The 22,202-nt window shown below is 42.9% G+C and overlaps 1 protein-coding gene across 1 annotated transcript; it reads left to right on the top strand.

The window, feature by feature from the left end:
* The first annotated feature begins 14,054 nt into the window (after positions 1-14,054).
* LOC134224295 (uncharacterized) lies at positions 14,055-15,958 on the top strand. The gene is made up of 4 exons (XM_062703628.1): positions 14,055-14,168; positions 14,228-14,562; positions 14,630-14,986; positions 15,050-15,958. The coding sequence occupies exons 1-4, from the start codon at positions 14,099-14,101 to the stop codon at positions 15,773-15,775; spliced, it is 1,488 nt and encodes a 495-aa protein (XP_062559612.1). The 5' UTR covers positions 14,055-14,098; the 3' UTR covers positions 15,776-15,958.
* Positions 15,959-22,202: the final 6,244 nt, after the last annotated feature.

Genomic DNA, 22,202 nt, shown 5'->3' with positions numbered 1-22,202 from the left:
ACGCTCTTTCTTCGCCCTTTTTTCTACTTCCCACTTCTTTTTCCTTACTCCTTCTTCCTCTTTCTTTCTTACTTCTATCTTGTTCCTTGTTACTTCTTCTTCTCTATTTCTTGTTCCTTCTTGTTTCTGCTTTCTTTTTCTTCAATCTTCCTGCTGACGCTTTTTCCTCCGGAAAATCGAGTTTTGTCTTTTCCCCGCCCGTTTATATCGTGCCTCGTTCGCCCTCGTGTGGTGTGCGGTGCAATCTAGCCCATGCTGCATTCTTATCTTCCACTAAATGTTCACATTCGCCGTCATACCAGTCGTTTCTCTGATCCGGGGCACCGTGCCAAGTGCACCAGTTGCGGTGCTACCAATGGCGGATCGAATAACTCTCCAGCCATCTTCAAGAGACCCTGCCTTGCACCTAGCTGCTCTTCCTTTAGGAGTGCTACTTTCAGCTGCTGCGCGTATCCTTGGGCTAGTCTACCGTCTTGTAGCCGCCCAATGCAATGTTAAGACGCGGCGTCCGACTTCGACGCGTGTTGTACACCGTCAAGAGTTTTGAGCGCAGGCATACTCCAACGAGGTAGTGGTCGGATTCAATATTCGCACTGCGGAGCATTCGCATTCGGAGAAGAATTTACCGTCGATTAGAACGTGGTCGATTTGGTTTTCCGTTTCTTGGTTAGGTGATCTCCATGCGGCCTTGTGGATATTTTCACGGGAAAAGAAGGTGCTTCGGACTACCATTCCGCTGGAGGCTGCGAAGTTTATGCATCGTTGGCCGTTGTCATTCGATACGGTGTGCAGACTATCCGGTCCGATGACCGGTCTATATATTTCCTCTGTGCGTTCATGTCACCAATGACGATTTTGACGTCCTGCAGTGGGCATCTCTCGTATGTCTGCTCCAGCTGTGCATAGAACGCTTCTTTATTGTCGTCTAGCCGGTTACCAGCTCGTTGGTGGTGCCACAGCTTTGGTAGAAGGTTGCCGCTCGATGCCCGCTTTTCCACACTTTCTGTCCTGTCTAGCAAATCTCCTGCAGCACCACGACGTCGAAGTTGCGGGGATGTAATTCATCGTAGATTATCCTGTCGCAACCTGCGAAACCTAGCGACTTGCAGTTCCATGTTCCAAGCTTCCAATCGTGATCAGCTTAATGTAGTTATGGTATTACTGTTCTGTTACCGAATGGGTGCTCATTTGAGTTGCATAATGTTCATTAAAGCACCCATCTCGTTGGTATGGAAAAGTAGGCCGTTTTGTCACTCAAAGACGAACTGTAAACCAAGTATTATTACCAGGAACTGCAATTCCGGATCATAATACCTAGTTTATAGTTTGTGTTTGAGTGATAAAACGGCCTACTTTTCTACACCATTGAAAGAAGTGCTTTAATGAACATTATGCAACTCATTTGGGTGCTGTAATGGAAAACCAGCATTACAGCAGTAGTTACATTGCTCAATTAGCTCAATTAGCTAGGCGAGTGTTCAAATGGTGTATTATAGAATGAAGCCCGTGGTGAATTTCAAATTCACCACACGCTTATCTACATACATTTCCAAAACCCCAAATCTGGCGTAATAGTTTTTGTACAGTGCCGAAACTCAAATTATGATTGTTCAGCATAACGAAGCAAACGATCTACCATTATTTCAGCCCCATACGCGTTATGGTTCTTTCATCTCGTGCTCTTGAAAAAAAATATTGGAAAAGCACGTGGTTTACAAAATGGCCGATTTCTGGCTTCATTCTATAATCACCTTAACAGTTTTTTCCACATCATAACATTGTGCAAGAATATACACTTTAAGAAAAAGTACCTAATATTGGGTACTTTTCACTCAAATTGGGGGTTCAGTGTGGGAACCCAATATTAAGTAATTTTTTCTCGAAATTAAGTAGAATTCACTTAATATTAAGTAAAATATATTTAGTTTTAAATAGAAATTAACCAAAAGTTAGGTGGATTTTACTCAACTTTTGTAAACATGAGATTACTTAACGTTGGGTTCCCACACTTTACTGCCCTTGTTGAGTGGTTTTGCTCTTCATTTTTTGACAACTAAGGGAAGAGGGAGGGAGATGCAAGAGAAAAAACCCAGATTAATCCACCTACAGTGAGATTTTGACCCTTCCTTAGTTATAAGGAAATTTTTTCCAGATTCCAGTATTTAAAACGAGATAAAACTACTTAGCTTCCCACGGCGATTTACCGTGAAAGTGGCAAAATAATTGCCTACCCAAAGGCGGATGTCTTGGGTTGAGTGACAACTTAACGAATGATAACGTACTGTACTTCATGCTGCCTATCTATAAGGCGCTCGTCGGATTGAATAACTATTGTGACATGGTTAGCAACTATCGTAACGCAGGTTGCATATATTGTACTCGTAATTTCCAGAGACCTCGATATTAATTTAACCAGAACTAACTAAATCAGTCATTGATCTGAGCGAAACTCAATAGCGTTCAATAATAACATATATTTCACCTTATGGATGCCTAATTTGGTAAAACTAAACTTGTTCAATACCTTAAAAATGAGCGAGATTTTTATGGTAGTAAATTTCAGAATTTGCACACATACGCACACATACATGCATACAAGTGATCTATTAGTGTCTTAAAACATGCTAACATTTGCTATCTAGCTTCTACTGAAGAAATTTTTGAAATCCCTTTCAATTTTTACGTTTTTGCTTTTCTGAGAAATTTTTTTTGTACATGCTTCTATATGTTCCTCAATAAAAATCATTTGTTTCTTTGAAACAAATCAGAAAAATAGGCATAATTCCATATCATATCATTTGTTATAATTATATTTTCAATGTCAAAGTGAATTTGTTTCAAATACCATACATTTTATTTTATAATTCACGAGATTTCTTGATAGATTAATACGTAACACACCTGCGTAACGCATACAAAGTGAAATTATAGACACTTCCGAAGGAAGGGTCAAAAAGTACCCTTAAATTAGCTACTTTTTTCTAACCGTGTACTTTGATGCTCACACTAATACTACAGGGTGTTCAATAAGTTCGAATACACTTTCAAAAACCCAAATTTATCCCCCCGTGGTGATTATGCCTTTCTCGATTCAATGTGTTGAATTCGAATTAGTATGGTAAATGCAACGTAAATTGCCTACATTTAGGCGGTTAACAGCTTTGATGCGATTATATCACGCTGCTTAAAAATAACTCAACTATGAGAGTAATGGATTGCGTCACGGCTAAATTGATTAATCATTTAAAATGTGCATGTATACAGCGTATTTGATAAAAGAAAAATAGAAATATTATTCAAACCGCATGAGATATTAGCAAACAAAAACAATAGTGTCCAACTAGGAAAGTTTCTCCGTCGAATGAAATTAGTTGCACTCGAATTGGTCAAGTCCTTCTATATGAAACGTGTTTAACAATAAAAAATTCCCGGGGCTACACACACACACACACACACACACACACACACACACACACACACACACACACACACACACACACACACACACACACACACACACACACACACACACACACACACACACACACACACACACACACACACACACACACACACACACACAGACACACACACACACACACACACACACACACACACACACACACACACACACACACACACACACACACACACACACACACACACACACACACACACACACACACACACACACACACACACACACACACACACACACACACTCTTGGGAGTGATGATCGACGATCGGCTAAATTTCAACAGCCACGTTGACTACGCCTGTGAAAAGTCGGCGAAGGCAATGAACGCAATAGCGAGGATCATGCCAAACGTAGGCGGTCCAAGAAGCAGCACGAGGCGTCTGCTAGCTAGTGTCTCGTCATCGATACTGCGATATGGGGTTCCTGCTTGGGGTAATGCACTGCAAACCAAGCGGAACCGGGAAAAGCTGAAAAGTGTGTTCCGGCTGATGGCCATTCGAGTCGCGAGCGCATATAGAACGATATCGTCAGAGGCTGTATGCGTTATTGCTGGGATGCAACCCATCTGCATCACCCTGGAGGAAGACATCGAGTGTTATCAGCGAAGAGACACCAGAAACGTAAGGAAGGAGGTGAGAATCCGATCGATGGCGAGATGGCAACAAGAGTGGGACAGTACGGAGAAAGGGAGGTGGACCCACCGGCTCATCCCAAACCTGTCGGTGTGGATGAACAGAAAGCATGGTGAAGTGAACTTTCACCTGACGCAGTTTCTGTCGGGTCACGGATGCTTCCGGAAGTACTTACATCGGTTTGGACATACTAATTCACCGTTATGTCCAGAGTGCGAGAATGTCGAAGAGACTCCAGAACACGTGGTATTCGATTGCCCAAGGTTTGCGGAAGTACGTAGAGGAATGCCTGCACTAAGGGCGGACAACATCGCAGAGCGAATGTGTCACGAAGAAGGCACGTGGAATGTGGTCAGCAGAGTCGTGACGCAAATACTGTCAGAACTGCAGCGTAGATGGAGAAGTGACCAGCGAATAAGCGTAGTTTCGGGGGGAAATCCAGTGTGAGTCCAGTGAGCAGTGTTTGGCCTCGGGTCGTCGGGGCGCCAGCGAACCGGAAGTCTTCTGCCAACCGGAATCGTTGGACCGACCTCGGCACTCGAATTGCCAACCTGCTGAAGAAAGAAGAAGGAAGTGCTTCGGGTATGTAGGGCACCGCCAGTGCGGACGTCACCCACCACCGGAACTGTCGGACCACCTATGCAACCTGAAGACGAAGACGGCGCAATGCGCGAAAGCGTCCCTGCGATAGCCGCCGGTAGTCGGGGCACCATCAGTGCGGAAGTTTCCTTCTCCGGAACTGGTGGACCACCCTCGACGCCGGGGGAAGTCAGGAGGATCTGAGTCAGGAAGATCGGTGCATGACCGTCGAGGGATCGAGACTACGTTGCAGTGGAGCAGTGGATTAGCCAGCCAGTCGGCGAACTAGCCTAAGCTTAGGGGCCGGAATTTTAGAAGAAGTGCATGAGCACAGCCCCCGAAGTAGTCGCAGCATCCCGTGGTCCTGGGGGATCGAGGCAAGGAAGATAAGGGACCCGGTTTATCCGGGAGGCACATTTTAGCAGGTCGGAGGAGCCCATCCCTGTTCGCCTTCGAGCATAGTGTGGATGCTCGAGGTGTCTGTCGCGCAGATTTTTGATGGCCTTTAACCCTTGTAAAAAAAAAAACACACACACACACACACACACACACACACACACACACACACACACACACACACACACACACACACACACACACACACACACACACACACACACACACACACACACACACACACACACACACACACACCCACAAAAACACACACACACACACACACACACACACACACACACACACACACACACACACACACACACACACACACACACACACACACACACACACACACACACACACACACACACACACACACACACACACACACACACACACACACACACACACACACACACACACACACACACACACACACACACACACACACACACACACACACACACACACACACACACACACACACACACACACACACACACACACACACACACACACACACACACACACACACACACACACACACACACACACACACACACACACACACACACACACACACACACACACACACACACACACACACACACACACACACACACACACACACACACACACACACACACACACACACACACACACACACACACACACACACACACACACACACACACACACACACACACACACACACACACACACACACACACACACACACACACACACACACAGTCAGACATGTGCTCAGTTTTTCGAGCTGAGTCGATTGGTATATAACACTATGGGTCTATGGTGAAATTATAGCCTTCTGGTACAACTTTGTTGTACGAGAAAGGCAAAAATGTTTAAAAATTTAGTTTAAATTATTTCTTTTCCCAGTTGCATTTCATTGGAAGTATTGTTTATAAGGAACGTTTGTAACATTTCTTTTGGAATGACCTCAATTTTGTACTTCTTCATGAGCTTTAAACGTTTCTAAAACCCATCGCAAGCGGAACGCACGATCTGCATGAGCATTTCGTTCCAGATTTTGAGAATTACGTCTTGAACTGGTCCAAGGTACAACTTTAACATAATAAAGGACCAAACAAAAAAGTTAATAGGGTTCAAATCCGGGAAGCTGGGAGGTTGCAAAGTTTTGTCCAAAAAGTCGATGAAATTGTCCCCATATTAGCCTAAAATCGCAATTTCCGTGTATAAAGGGTTATCGTCCTATTGGAACAAGTATGGCTCATCTCCGTCTTAGCACCGGGCCACTGGGGGCATCAATCGTCCCCAAAACCTCAGTTTTGTAGTACGCCGCAACGATTTTGACATTCAAAAACGGCTATTTATGATGCCCCAATCCATTTTCAACACGCGTAATAAACAAACAACAAGTGACAGAATGTCAACACCACACACATCCGATAGCGTATATATACCGCTAACGCTGACACCAATACTAATACAGAATATGTACATTGGACTTACAAACACAACACCCAAAAAACAAATCTGACAATTATTGTATAAAATCTGGGCATATACAATTCTGTAAGCTTTTTATACAAATATTGTATTAAAATAATACAAATCTGTATTATTTCAATACAATAATTGTATTGAAATAATACAGATTTTGTATATGCCCAATTATTATACAGTGTCTGCAAGGTTCTTATGCAGAACTGTATTAAAATCTGACATCCGCTGGTTGGGTGAATGATCAAACATTTGTATTCGAACTTATTGAGCACCCTGTATGTTGAAATTTGAATAATACATACACTAACACGGTTAACGCTTGAACTGTCATTTAAGGTTTCGCGATAAGTTGATTTTGGCATTCATAAAAACAATTCTTATTTGCACCAATTGACCCTTTTTCAAGTGAATTTTTATCACAGGTGACCATTATAATACAATCAAACTAAACCCATTCAATTTGTAGTGGTTTGTACCATGAAATCAAATAATTCAAAGATTTTACACTTACCCCAGGTATCAAACACTGAGGGAGAAGTGGATGAAATACATATGAAAAAAAATATAAGAGAAATAAAAATAGCACTAATAGGTGAATATATTCCATAATTCACATTGATTTATATTCATAACAAGTTTCGCCATTGATTGCAATTTTTTGCGAACAAATTGGTAAAGGCCAAGTGCTTAAAAATAGGTGATAATTTTGTACGTGTGTTGCGCACATACAAAACACGCACACACAGACATCATTTCAAATCATTCGTTAAACTAAGTTTATTAGTTTATAATCCTGTAAGGCCCATTTTTACTATAAAAAGTTCATCTTTAGGGCGAACAAATAGATTTTACGTACACTTAGGCAAAACCAGCCCTCCACTTGTTATTACGAAAATTCCTTGGGGACCTATTCCGTTAGCCAAAGAAACTATTCAACAAAAGATACTCAGAGCAATTATAGTTTTGATTTCAGTTAAAAGTAACTACTCATCACAATTGAAGGTCATGGTAATATGGGTTTACAACTCACCCCATCCCACTGGGGTAAGTGGAAAAACAACTCCTAATTTTTAAATCTATTACCATAAATTTCAAGCGACCGAAATGGTATGAATTACCGCACAGTTGGTGTATTTGAAACTGTTTTCGGTAACGATCGGTAACGGATACGGCCAAGATAGCAAGAGGTTTGAACAGGCGAGGTATTAGGTACTGCGCATTGATTACACTTGATGTAAAAAATGCGTTTAACAATGCTAACTGGGTAGCTATTGCTGACTCCCTGCACCGATTGAGAGTTCCGGATTACCTGTGCAGGATACTGAAAAGTTATTTTCAAAATAGGGTATACGACACGGATGCTGGTCAAAAGTCGATCGTAGTGTCTGCGGGTGTTCCACAGGGGTCGATCCTCGGACCGGTTCTGTGGAATATTATGTACGACGGAGTATTACGCTTAAGTCTCCCGGCCGGTGTGAAAATAGAAGGCTTCGCGGATGACGTAATGCAACGTACACACCAGTCAAGCAGTTTGACGAACATTGACTCCGCCCCCAAGAAAATGCTTCGGTTGCTGCTTTGTTTGAACGTGTGTGAAGTTGTTCGAACAACCATTTGACAGTTGGCGGCTCGGTTGGAAAAAATTAAAACGGTTTGATTTTGGTTTGAGTTGTCGGAGGCGGAGTCAAGGTTCGCCGAACATGTTTGAGCATTTGTAGTGAAGTTGCACAAACCCCCATATATTTTTTGATGGTTGGTGCTCAAGTTGGCGCTTCGGTCGTTCGTGTGTGATATTGTTGGTCGAATAAATTGATTGTTCGTGCCGCTGTTGGTAAAACTTGATGGATGTTTAAATAAACGAGAGGTGGAGTCAATGTTGGTCAAACTGCTTGACCGTGTGTACGTTCCATAATGCTAGAGGTAACAGGAGACACTCTCGACGAAGTCGAACTGAAGGCTTCATACGCGATTGGCAGAGTGGAGGAATGGCTCAACTCGAGGCGGTTGTCCCTTGCACACCACAAGACGGAAGTCGTGGTGGTGCATAACAAATCATGGGTTGCAGCAAGCGAGGATAAGAGTAGGGACCTGCACAGGTAACTCCGTGAGGTCTCTTAAGCATCTGGGCGTGATGATCGACGATAAGCTCAATTTTACGAGCCACGTCGATTATGCATGTCAGCGGGCTTCATTGGCGATAAAATCTTCATCACGAATGATGTTCAACAGATCGGCGGTGCATAGTCAAGTGCGTAGGTTGATAGCGGGCGTAGCATTGTCTATCATCCGCTATGGTGTACCGGCATGGGCCGTAGCACTAAAGGCCGAGTACAATGTAAAGAAACTGATCAGAGTACACCGGCTGATGTGCCTACGTGTCGCGAGCGCATATCGCACCATATCATATGAGGCGGTGTGCGTTATAGCTGGGATGGTGCCGATAGACATACTCCTAGAGGAAGATGTGGAGTGCTACAACGAAAGGGACTCGCCTCGCTGCTCAGATGGCAAAGAGCATGGGACACCGCAGTCAAAGGTCGTTGGACCCACAGACTGATTCCGGATGTGTCCAACTGGGTCGATAGAAAACATGGTCAGGTCAACACAGGTGTTGTCTGAACATGGTTGCTTTAAAAAATTCCTACACAGGTTTGGCTTCGCAGATTCTGCGGAGTGTCCAGAATGTGTAGGTGAGGTAGAGTCGGCAGAGCATGTGATGTTCGCATGCCTTGCTAAAAAAAAAAACTGTTTTTGATAGCCCATTTTGATTGAATGCATTTAGATCATTTAAACTTTTTTTTACACTTATTCACACTATCGATTTTTCCTTTTCCACTTCCCCCAGTGTACCTTATTTACTGTAAAGTGACAATCAAGTGGTGGATTTAAATGTGATAATACCACTAATAATATCTCGTATTATGCCAAGTGAAGATATTCCACTACAAAGCACTGAATAATGTTCTTATCGATATGTATGTTGCTACGTTAGCGTAAATTGATAATATTTATACAATTTCCTAACTGAAAATCCGTTGGGAAGTCCAAAAGTGTTTGGTTCTGAAGAGAGGCACATAAGGAATAAATCCATTTGAAACCCCAATAAACGGAATGAACATTTTTGGGTTTACAAACCGAGAATCTGTGGTCTTTCAAACTTTCTTTTGGGCTTCCGGGCGGAACACTTTTTGCCCTTTTGAACAGAATTCATTTGACTACCGAACTGAATATTTTTAGGGTTCGGAATCCCAAAAGGATATCCCTTTTACAGAAACAGAAAAAAAATATTTTGAAGCCCTCGAAGAATTCCTTCCAGAATCCCAAATAATTTTGTTTGGAAACCCAGAGATTGGCCTTGATTCGTTTTTGTTTTTCGGAAAGTACTCTTTGGGTTTTCGAATCGATTCCTTTTGTGATTCCTAGGAAATCCCATAAGTATTCTAATCAGAATCTCTTGTCCAGAAACAGAAAAAGATTCCGTTCAGAAGCCCAGAACGCTCCAATCGAAAGTACAAAAGAATTCCGTTTGGAAGACCAAAAGTATTCCGTTCAGAATTCTAGAATGATTTTGTTCAGAATTCCATCAGTTTGGAAGTCCAGACGGATTTCTTTGGGGAGCCCAGAGTTTGAAAGTTCGGAAATCCGTACGAACGGACATCTTTTGGGCACCCTAATGGAACTCTTTTGGGCTTTTGAACTGGATCATTTTGGGCTTCAGAATGGATTAATTTGGACTTCTAAATGGAATCTTTTTAGGTTTCAGAAAGGATTCAAATAATCTTTCCGTTCGAAATTCTAAGAGAATTCTGATTGGAACCCAAAAGGGATCACTTTCAGAAGCCTAAAAGGCTCCACTCGGAATTGCAAAATGATGCCGTTTGGAATCCTTATACACAGGAAAAAATAATGAAAACTAATCAGCGCGTAAAAAATACAGACGCGGAAAATTACACTATTTTGAGCATACATGAATCTTTCCCATCAAATTCGCCCTAAATGTATGCAATTTGGGTAGCATTATGCCGCTTAATCGACTAAATAGTGACATAATTTAATACAAATTGCATACATTCAAGCAAAAATATCGTTTAAGATTACGCTTTTTTTGGCATTCCCTTTATGTGCATTACTTTCGTGTAAATTTCAACAACTTTTTCTATCTGTGTAGAATTCCGTACGAAATCCCCATAACTATATTGTTTGAAAGCTCAGGATTCTGTTTGGCAGCCCAAAGTTTTTAAAAGCTGAATGTCTGTAAAAGTCTGTCACTTCAATCAAAAGTCTGTAATATGTATGATGTCTGTATGCAAGATCAAATGTCTGTATAAATACAGACATGTCTGTATGTCTGGCATCCCTGGGGAGGTCATGTATTCGAACAGTCACTGCCTCGCTATCCACATACACGGGGATTTTGGAATGCCTTTCTTTACAAACAAAATCGTGTTTTATATTATGCGCTTTTTCGTAACGCTGCGCTACAGCGTTGTCCAACATTTCAATAAAAACACAGTTGCGTGTGTTGTGCAACTGAATGCTTTATACATCCGCGAGGTTCAGGCGGATTTCAGTCTCCAAAGACTTTTGCACTTGAGCGACATCAGGCCGCACTGGAAGAACGCTAAAGTATACCACCAGAGTATTCTTTCTAACACTCATTCTGGAGCACGCCGAAATACAAGAAGAAGGTAATACACACAGAAAAAAATAATGAAAAGTAATCGACGCGTAAATAATAGAAACGTGGAAAATTACACTATTCTGGGCGTACATGGATCTTTTCCTACAAGTTCGCCCTAAATGTATGCAATTTACATAGCATTATGACACTTATTCGTATAAAAAGTGACATAATGCAATACAAATTGCATACATTCAGGTGACAATATCGTCGACTGAGTAAAATTGTATTGCCATCTATTTTCTTCCTATAAATTTTTTTTCTCCATTTCCGTCAAAAGCAGGATTACTCATAGTTTTGAGTTGTTCTACTTTTGACGGAAATTTAGTAAAATTTCGTGGGATAGGAAGAGAGAGCAATACATTTTTACTTAGTCACTGAGTAGATGAAAGTTAGCGTGTATATGAACAAATCCTGACAATTTCATCCAAATTGGAGAAGATCGATACAAGAGGAGGGGGTCGCGCTTCTCGCGAACTGGCTCTTACGATTTTACATACAAAAGAAGAGGAAAATCACATCCGATCGTAGTTCTGCTTGTTTTTGCCTTTCTCGTACAACAAAGTTTTATTTTAATAAATCCTGAAATTTGGACATTTTTCCATTAGTTTAGTGTCAAGCCTATTCCTAGCAACCATTCTGCTCCGAAGATTATTCCACCATTTAGATTTAGATCAGATTTTCAGCAATGTTCCATATCATGGCTTCTGTTTTTATGGTTCGACGCGTTCTCCACATTGCAACCAGTTAGTTCAAACGCGTCTAACATTGAACCTGACTTTTTTTGCCGTTGTCGAAGTGTACCCCAACGCCAGTGCTATCGGTCTGTGGGAAAGTTTTCGCATAAACTCTGCAGCACAAGTTGTTTCCGCTATCGCTGATGGTTCGCACACTTTGTTTGGTGCTAGATCACGTTGTTGGGAAGTTGGTCGAGTTGCTTCACAACAACAGAATAACACTTCACTGGTTTTGCAGAGCTAGAAAATGTCGAGTGGAAAGATAACTGCGGTTATAGTCGTGACGACGTGTCGTTAACGACCATCTATCTACCAGTTCGTGCAGCAGCTTGTACCAAAGATGAGATTTTTAAGAACGGAAAGGTAAAATGGCCTGAAGTAGAAAGTTGTTTAACGGATTTTTCCTCACATCAATATCCCTCATTGAGTATAATACATGAATGCGTTTTCGTTTCGACCTGCTTATTTTGAAAGCCTATTGAAACTATGAATGTTATAAATTAAATTAAGTTAAATTATATGAGGTATGTATGTAGGGGAACTGCCCGTTTTCCATCTCACTGAACGAATCTCATCGCTAAACAAAAAAAAAATATGGCACCAATTTCGTCCCTTCTTTTTGCTAACATGCGTGCTCACTGCTGAAACAATTCACAAAAATAAGAAACAAATCAAATATCATCATATTTCATCGTTTTTTTTCGTGGGATGAATATCGAAGCTATGGGATGAAGTCCAGGAGCAGTAGCCCTACCTGTTTATAGTTCATTATCACACATGTAGTAATAGATTATATTGAACGATGCAGATAAGATTTCTAACCGCTGCGGAACGGAGTTTTCGACTTTAAATGTGATCAATGTATATCACTGAAGATCAATAAGAAATACCTGTCCCTATCTAGTTCCATGTTGAATAATGTTCGAGCAATTATTTTTTCTGGCAATCGCACCTTGGTTTTCGAGTGTGCAACATTTTATGCGCTTCTTGTATTAAGAGTGAAAGTGGGTTATAAATTAAGTTTCCATATCAAGAGACAATATTTTTGTTTACAATGAATAAAAGCATTCCACTGTATCGAATGCATGTATAAAGTTATGTTTGAACTTATGAATTGCCTTCATTTCTAAGTTCTTCAAAAGAGAGAATTCTTCTTGTGGTCATATTAATGACTGTTTTATGAACAAAACTGATGCTGGCAGATCTTTTAGTAGGCTCAATAGACAATTGGCGTTTGAAGTATTCTGTAATGGGTCAAAAAATGTTTGTTTATAACTGTAAAAACGTTAATTAAAATGATTCTGCAATAAACTCTCCACAGCAAAAAGTAATGGAATTTCAATGCATTGTAAAACTCAGCTATTTCCAACAAATGAATAGCGTTCGATATTCATTTAAATTGACTTTTAACACCTAGCAAAGTTTGATTTTATTTCGACTTCAATTCTGGTTGAAGGCGGTATGTCCCAAATAAGAGCATGTTATGAAATCTAAATGAATTCTAAAAGCAAACAAATTGATACTTAGGTGTATTCTTTCGAAATATATGTACTCTTACACCATCTTACGTTATTGTCCACGGGAAGAAAAAACAATTGCTATGAATGAACTTTCATATTTAGGCGGTACCGATGATCAAGTGGTTATTCTTGAAGCGACAGGAAGAAATGCCTTTGAGTTGATAGGTTCGTTATTTAGGGTCCAAATGTTGGAACCATATTTTTGGAATTGTCACCCATGAGGAATTATTTTGGCCAATGGACAATAAAGCAGAGCTACAAGAAACTTTCAAATTCCACTGATGCGTCACGCAATCGAAGCTACTCTGGTTGCGCCGTTGGTGCACGAGAAATTGTAATACTTCGACTATAAGACCTTTCTCAGCATCTTGTGCCTCTGTGCTTTATCGAGTTAATGAGCCGACTGGGAATCATCATCCCAAACTAATAAATAATTAGAGATCATGTGACCTATCTCGGTACCTGTCTTTCTGCTCCATTCGACATGTGGAATGATAAGGCCCGTCTCATTGGTTCACCATAAATACTGAGAGCACAATGCAGATTCAATCATTGGCAAGTGACGTTTCATTTATTCTATGCAATGTGCACGTGGTTGAAGTTTCTGGTTTGTCTGCAACTACTTGGATTAGCATGTGGCCATCATTCACGAGGTTGCGTATCCTTGATTGGTTTGATCTTACGCGATGTCAAATTCAAGATCTTATTCCAGCATCAATCGTCTGCTACTGGAGGCTACGCACCGATCTAAACGAATCACTAAGATCCTATTTGGAAAAATGCGATTACGTCGTAGTGTGCGATGATGTTTGCGATCGCGGCCAAGCGGTGCGGTCGTGTGCCGGAGAAAAACTTACCTTCCTGAAGGAGATGGTTCCCAAAGCGAAGATCATGCTCTCGATCCCACTCAGTGTAAATCCCTTTGAGCTGAGAATTGAGGAAGACAGCGAGCAATTTTGCCACGAAATTGAGCAATGCGTGAATGATGGTTTATACGACGGAATCGATCTGGATTTCAATGTATTTGTATTGGAATTATCGGATCAGGTAAGTTCATATGGATGCTACATGGTGAAAACAATATTATTCTTTTTTTTTTGTTTTCGAAAATTAGATAGTCTTTGGTCAGATATTGGCTAAGCTCAGACAACGATTGAGTTCAAGAATAATCATTTCGTTATCAATGGATGCACCACTCTTATCATCGGGACCGTTGAACAATGCAATCATTCAGAACGTTGATTTCGTAACATCTTACACGGATGGGTTGATTGGTAATGTAGATCAGGGTGAAGAATTCGTTGTGCGAAAATATCCAGATACATCGATCGATCAGTTGCTGGCAAACGGAATTCCTCCGAAAAAAATTGTTTTAGGTTTGAAAACTGCCGGGATTACTAAAGACCCATTAGCCATATATGAAAAATGTTTCAAAAAGTGTGTATCAATAGGTTTGATACCATATGGACAGGTAGTTTCGAGCTAATGTAATAACTATTCAGTTTTAAATTATTGACCCGATTTGAATTTTAAGGTTTGTGAGCTGCGTGATCAAGGTGCAAGGTTCTGCAGTTGGCGTAGCGATCGTCAGTGCTTATTGTTTGATGGTAGATCAAAGCTTTTTTATGACAACTTGGAAACGGCTAAAGAACGTGCGCTTCAGTGCACTAAACATAGATTGAAAGGAGTTTCAATTCTTTTGAATTACGATGATGGAGCGGGAATTTGTGGAGATGGAAATTATCCATTGTTGAGCTCAGTTCTCGAAGTGTTCTCATCACAATTGACGAGCGAGGATGATGATTCCAACACAAGAAGAACCAAACATAATAATAGAAAATCTAATGGACATGATAATCTCGATGAAGAGATTGATCGTTTGGAATTGGCCATTGAACATCTGCAGAAATCAACCAATCTGTTAGAAACAATTTCGAGTTTTCTGTTACGTGCATTATACAAAGTAATTGACGTGGTCATTGCATTTGTGTCAAAGCGAGATGGTGATGGTTCCCATAATATGAAAAATAATACAGATGTAAGGGATCCTATTTTTGAAAAACATGACACCCCCGCCGATGTCAATAAAGATAATAGTTCCAGCCTTGAGACGCTCCGAAACGAAGCAGGAAAAATAGCCGAGGAGCAGAAGATTCCTATTATCGCCACGAATGAAGAAGAAGAGATCCATGAAGGGCAGATTGATATTCCAAAGCATCCAGCTAAGCCGAAACCAGTCGAGAGTTTGCTTGGTATTTAATTGAATTGTCACGAACAGTCTCAAAAATGTTACTTCTTGATGTTTGTTATAAAAAAGTTATTTTATAAATTTTATCCTGGATGGTGCTTGTACTCGCAAAAAGAGTTATTTTTTCGAATTAGGAGAGCAAAAACAGTTTATTTTGTATTAGACAACTCATCTTGCAGTTTACCTAAAAATAAACATGAGAAAAAAAGATAACAGAAAATTGTGTATCGCATGAACGGTGCAGAACATTACATTTTTTTTATTTTATTACCAGACTAAGGCCGGAGTGGCCTGTGCATTACATAAAAGTCTTCTCCATTCGGGTCGGTCCATGGCTGCATTTCGTCCTCCACCTGATCGATCCACCTTGTCCGCTGTACACCTCGCCTTCTTGTTCCCGTCGGATCGTTGTCGAGAACCATTTTCAGCGGACTACTGTCCGACATTCTGGCTACGTGCCCGGCCCACCGCAGTCTTCCGATATTCGCGGTGTAAACGATGGATGGTTCTCCCAACAGCTGATGCAGCTCGTGGTTCATTCGCTTCCTTCACGTACCGTCCGCCATCTGCACCCCACCATAGATGGTACGCAGCACTTTTCTTTCGAAAACTCCCAGTGTGTGTTGGTCCTCCACGAGCATCGTCCAGGTCTCGTGTCCGTAGAGAACTACCGGTCTTATAAGCGTTTTGTAGATAGTCAGTTTGGTACGGCGGCGAACTCTTTTCGATCGAAGCGTTTTGCGGAGTCTAAAGTACGTACGATTTCCTGCCATGATGCGCCTCCGAGTTTCTCTGCTGGTATCGTTATCGGCAGTCACCAGTGAGCCCAAGTACACGAATTCTTCAATCACCTCGATTTCGTCACCACCGATAGCAACTCGTGGTGGGTGGCTTACATTGACCTCTCTTGAGCCTCTTCCTATCATGTACTTCGTCTTCGACGTGTTGATGACTAATCCAATCCGTTTAACATCGCTTTTCAGTCTGATGTAGGCTTCGTCCATCCTCTCAAAGTTACGATAAAAGTCGGCGAAACCAAATAACTGGACGAATTTCGTAAAAATCGTACCACTTGTGCCAATCCCTGCCCTCCAAAGCGATGTTGAATAGCAGACACGAAAGATCATCACCTTGCCGTAACCCTCTGCGCGTTTCGAAGGGACTCGGGAATGCCCCTGAAACTCGAAGTACGCACGTCACCCGATCGTCGCCTTGATCAACCGTATCAGTTTATCCGGAAATCCGTTTTCGTGCATTAGCTGCCTTAGCTCGATCACCGTGCATCACCCGATCGATTGTACCATATTTGGCTTTGAAGTCGATAAATAGATGATGTGTGGGCACGTTGTATTCGCGGCATTTCTGCAATACCTGACGTACGGCGAACACCTGTTCTGTGGTAGAGCGTTCACCCATAAATCCCGCATGGTACTGCCCTACGAACTCTCTTGCAATTGGTGTTAGTCGGCGGCATAAAATTTGGGAGAGTATCTTGTAGGTGGCGTTCAGCCATGTGATTGCGCGGTAGTTGCTACAATTCAGCTTATCGCCCTTTTTGTAGATGGTACACACGACACCTTCCATCCACTACTGCGGCAGAACCTCATCCTCCTAAACCTTGGCAATCAGCCAGTACAGCGCTCTAGCCAGTGCCTCACCACCGTATCTAAACAGCTCTCATGGTAGTTGGTCAACTCCAGGGGCTTTGTTGTTTTTCAGCCGGCTGATCTCCTCCTGGATTTCCTGGAGATTCGGAGCCGGAAGTCGCATGTCCTGCGCGCCACTGTTGTCCATTCCGCCACCGTTGTCTGCCACATCGCGATTCAGGTGCTCTTCGGTGATGCCGCCATGTGATTTTTTTTTCTCAATGCATTCCATGACGGCAAATGCTGGGTAAAGCGTACCATTGGTACTTAGCGTACCTGAAGGAATAAAATAGACCCCATCTCGCGGTCCTTAGCCTCTTACCCAGCAACTCCTATCCCTACCTCCCCGTGGTGCTGGCCGGGATACGAGCAACCTTAGGGAAGATCGGGTAACCAACCCCGTTGGGAACTATGGTCGTATGCTGACCGGGAAGGGGGGGTTTGCTCCTCTCCGGAGGTGCAAATCTTACTGAGCGTCTGTTCTCCATGTCAGGGTCGGCTCACAACAGCGTCTGTTCTCCATGTTAGGGGCGGCTGATCATCGTCTCCGAGTGCCAGCGAGGGACTCTAAGTGAAACTGTGCACCATGGTCCACCGGGAATAAGGAGGAATGGTCCTCCGGAAATTTAGGGGGTTTGGTGTTAGGCCCTGCAAGCCAGCAAAAAAAAAAAAATTCACGCAACGAACAATCAACAATCAAGAGTAGAGAGTACGGACCGGAACCATCGGCGAAGACCACTGCGACAAAAAGGGATTAGCGATTGAAAACTCGGTTCGTGGTACTGCAAATCTCTCAACTTAATCGGGAGCACACGCATACTCGCCGATGCGCTCAAGGACCGTGGATTCGGCATCGTAGCGCTGCAGGAGGTTTGTTGGAAGGGATCAATGGTGCGAACGTTTAGAGGTAATTATACCATCTACCAGAGCTGCGGCAACACACACGAGCTGGGAACAGCTTTCATAGTGATGGGCGATATGCAAAGGCGCGTGATCGGGTGGTGGCCGATCAATGAAAGAATGTGCAGGTTGACGATCAAAGGCCGGTTCTTCAATTTCAGCATAATCAACGTCCATAGCCCACACTCCGGAAGCACTGATGATGATAAGGACGCATTCTACGCGCAGCTGGAACGTGAGTACGACAGCAGCCCAAGCCACGACGTCAAAATCATCATAGGAGATTTGAACGCTCAGGTTGGCCAAGAGGAGGAGCTTAGACCGACTATTGGGAAGTTCAGCGCTCACCGGCTGACGAACGAAAACGGCCTACGACTAATTGATTTCGCCGCCTCCAAGAATATGGCCATTCGCACCACCTACTTCCAACACAGCCTTCTATATCGGTACACCTGGAGATCACCACTGCAGACAGACTCACAAATCGACCACGTTCTGATTGATGGACGGTACTTCTCCGATATTATCGACGTCAGGACATATCGTGGCGCTTACATCGACTCTGACCACTATTTGGTGATGGTTAAACTGCGCCCAAAACTATTCGTCATCAACAATGTTTGGTACCGACGACCGCCGCGGTACGACCTACAGCTACTGAAGCAACCTGATGTCGCCACTGCATACGCGCAGCATCTCAAGGCAGCGTTGCCAGAAGAGGGTGAGCTCGATGGGGCCCCTTTTGAGGACTGATGGAATACAGTCAAAGCAGCCATTAACGATGCAGCGGAGAACAACGTCGTGTATACGGAATGAAGTCGACGGAACGATTGAACGCAGTGCGGGCGGTTGCGCTGCAGCAAGGTACCCGACAGAACGTGGAACGTTATAGACGGAAGCGGAGACAGCAGACCCGCCTTTTTCAGGAGAAGAAACGCCGCCTGGAAGAAGCGGAGTGCGAGGAGATGGAACAGCTGTGCCGTTCTCAAGAAACACGCAAGTTCTATCAGAAGCTCAACGCATCCCGCAAAGGTTTCGTACCGCGAGCCGAAATGTGCCGGGATAAGGATAGGAGCATCTTGACGGACGAACGTGTGGTGATCGAAAAGTGTAAGCAGCACTACGAGGAACATTTGAATGGCGCTGAGAGTACAGGCAGTGAAAGTCAAGACAGCGGAGGAGATGACTACGTCAGTTCAGCGGACGATGGGAGCCAACCAGCCTCCGCCTTGAGGCAATTTGAGGATGCCATCCAACAGCTAAAGACCAATAAAGCAGCTGGTAAGGATGGTATCGGAGCTGAGCTCATCAAGATGGGCCCGGAAAAGCTAGCCACTTGGCTGCACAAATTGGTAGTCAGAATCTTGGAAACTGAACAGCTACCGGAGGAGTGGAAGGAATGGGTTATATGCACCATCTACAAGAAAGGCGACAAGCTGGAGTGTGAGAACTTTCGAGCGATCACCATCCTTAATGCCGCATACAAAGTGATATCCCAGATCATCTTCCGTCGTCTGTCACCATTAGTGAATGAGTTCGTGGGAAGTTATCAAGCCGGCTTCGTTGACGGCCACTCGAAAACGGACCGGATCTTTACTGTACGGCAATTCCTTCAAAAATGCCGTGAATACCAGGTCCCAACGCACCATCCATTCGTTGATTTCAAGGCGGCATACGGCAGTATAGACCGCGTAGAGCTATGGAAAATTATGGACGAGAACAGCTTCCCTGGGAAGCTTACCAGACTGATCAAAGCAACGGTGGATGGTGTGCAAAACTGTGTGAAGATTTCGGGCGAACACTCCAGTTTGGTCGAATCGCGCCGGGGACTAAGACAAGGTGATGGACTTTCGTGCCTGTTGTTCAACATAGCGCTAGAAGGTGTCATGCGGAGAGCCGGGTGTAACAGCCGGGGTACGATTTTCAACAGATCCAGCCAATTTATTTGTTTCGCGGATGACATGGACATTGTCGATCGAATATTTGCAAAGGTGACCGAAATGTACACCCGCCTGAAACGTGAAGCAACAAAAGATGGACTGGAGGTGAATGCGTCGAAGACAAAGTACATGCTTGTGGGCGGAACCGAGCGCGACAGGGCCCGCCTGGGAAGCAGTGTTACGATAGACGGATACCTTCGAGGTGGTCGAGGAATTCGTCTACCTCGGATCCTTGCTAACGGCTGATAACAATGTTAGTCGTGAAATACGAAGGCGCATCATCTGTGGAAGTCGGGGCTACTACGGGCTCCAGAAAAAAATGCGGTCAAAAAAGATTCGCCACCGCACCAAATGTGTCATGTACAAGACACTAATAAGACCGGTTGTCCTCTACGGACATGAGCCATGGACAATGCTCGAGGAGGACTTGCAAGCACTCGGAGTATTCGAGAGACGGGCGTTTAGGACCATCTTTGGCGGTGTGCAAGAAGACGGTGTGTGGCGGCGAAGATTGAACCATGTAGCTAATGCCGGAAGGGTACGATGGGCAGGACATGTTGCAAGAATGCCGGACAGCAACCCTGCAAAGATGGTGTTCGCTTCCGATCCGGCAGGTACGAGACGGCGTGGAGCGCAGCGAGCGAGATGGGCAGACCAGGTGCAAAACGACTTGGCGAGCGTGGGGCGTATTCGAGGAGGCAGAGATGCGGCCTAGAACTGTGTATTGTGGCGTCAAATTGTTGATTCAGTGTTATCTGTTAAGATCTAGACTAAATAAATGAATGAAAACATTCCATGACACACAAGAAAAGCATCATCGCCGCTAGGTGGATTAATCTTAGTTTTTTGGCCATAAAATCTACTTATTTCATTCCTGTTTTTGCGGTGCAACACCTTTTTACTTCTTATTGGCTGCTTAGCAGTCACACCATGCAATCACTTTCAGTGTAGTTAGTCAGGCACATATTTGACGTATGTCACTTTCTGCAAGCAAAATGCTCGCTGCGAGTGGTTTGCTTGCAACGTCTGACGGCGCCTTCATAATTATATATGATATGAACTCCTAATTTATCTCGGTATGTATTTCGAAAATTCACCAAAAATCTAAATAGTGAAAGATTTGTTGCCATAGTCAGAATTGAAAGAACATTTCCTAAATTCAATCTCCGATGTGAGTGAGAATGTTTACTAATTGTTAGATTTTGTCCTACACAGAAAAAAATAATAAAAAATAAACAGCGCGTAAAACTTGACATGCGGAAAATTACGCTATTCTACGCTGAAATGGTCATCTTCCTAACAAGATTGCTTGTAACTTGTATGCAATATTGATGAATCACGTCAAATATTGTATACATTTAGGCTACATCCCATGTGGAATTACGCGAAAAATGGCGTTCCATTTATATGCATGATTTTTTGGCGTAAATTTCAGTGGATTTTTCTATCTGTGTAATACTTTCACTAAATTCGAATGCTTTGTAGATTTTTCTATCATTATTACAATTTTTTTTTTACTTTTATAATTTTGAAAGGGTGTTTGGGTATTTTGAGAAAATTTAGAGATCCAGAAAGGATTATTAAAGTATTAAATGGAAGGCTCATGAGCAGAGATGCATTTTGAACACATTTTTCGTCTAGTAATGGAACACGTGGGCATCTATCGGATAGAAATCAAGCATGCTCGTATGTTTTTGCATAGTTTCGATTCTAGGGAACCTTTGATACCATTATCGTTTTTGCTTGCGTACCAACCCAGTGCACGCTGAACTGTGTTCAGAGCTCAAAACTAAGAACAGCAAGGCACACTTTTGGCTCATGTTATGTTCAGAATGCATCTCTGCTCATGAGTAAGGTGGACCACACTTGTATAAAAAAATCATAATTATTTCTCCAAACCTCACTATGCATAATCATGGAAATCTAAAACTATGACAAGAACTTCGGAGAAAT

This window comes from Armigeres subalbatus, chromosome 3, assembly GCF_024139115.2.
Source record: "Armigeres subalbatus isolate Guangzhou_Male chromosome 3, GZ_Asu_2, whole genome shotgun sequence".
NCBI lineage: Eukaryota > Metazoa > Arthropoda > Insecta > Diptera > Culicidae > Armigeres > Armigeres subalbatus.
Note: the sequence above shows the minus strand (reverse complement) of the source record. Positions and strands in the feature narration are given on the sequence as shown.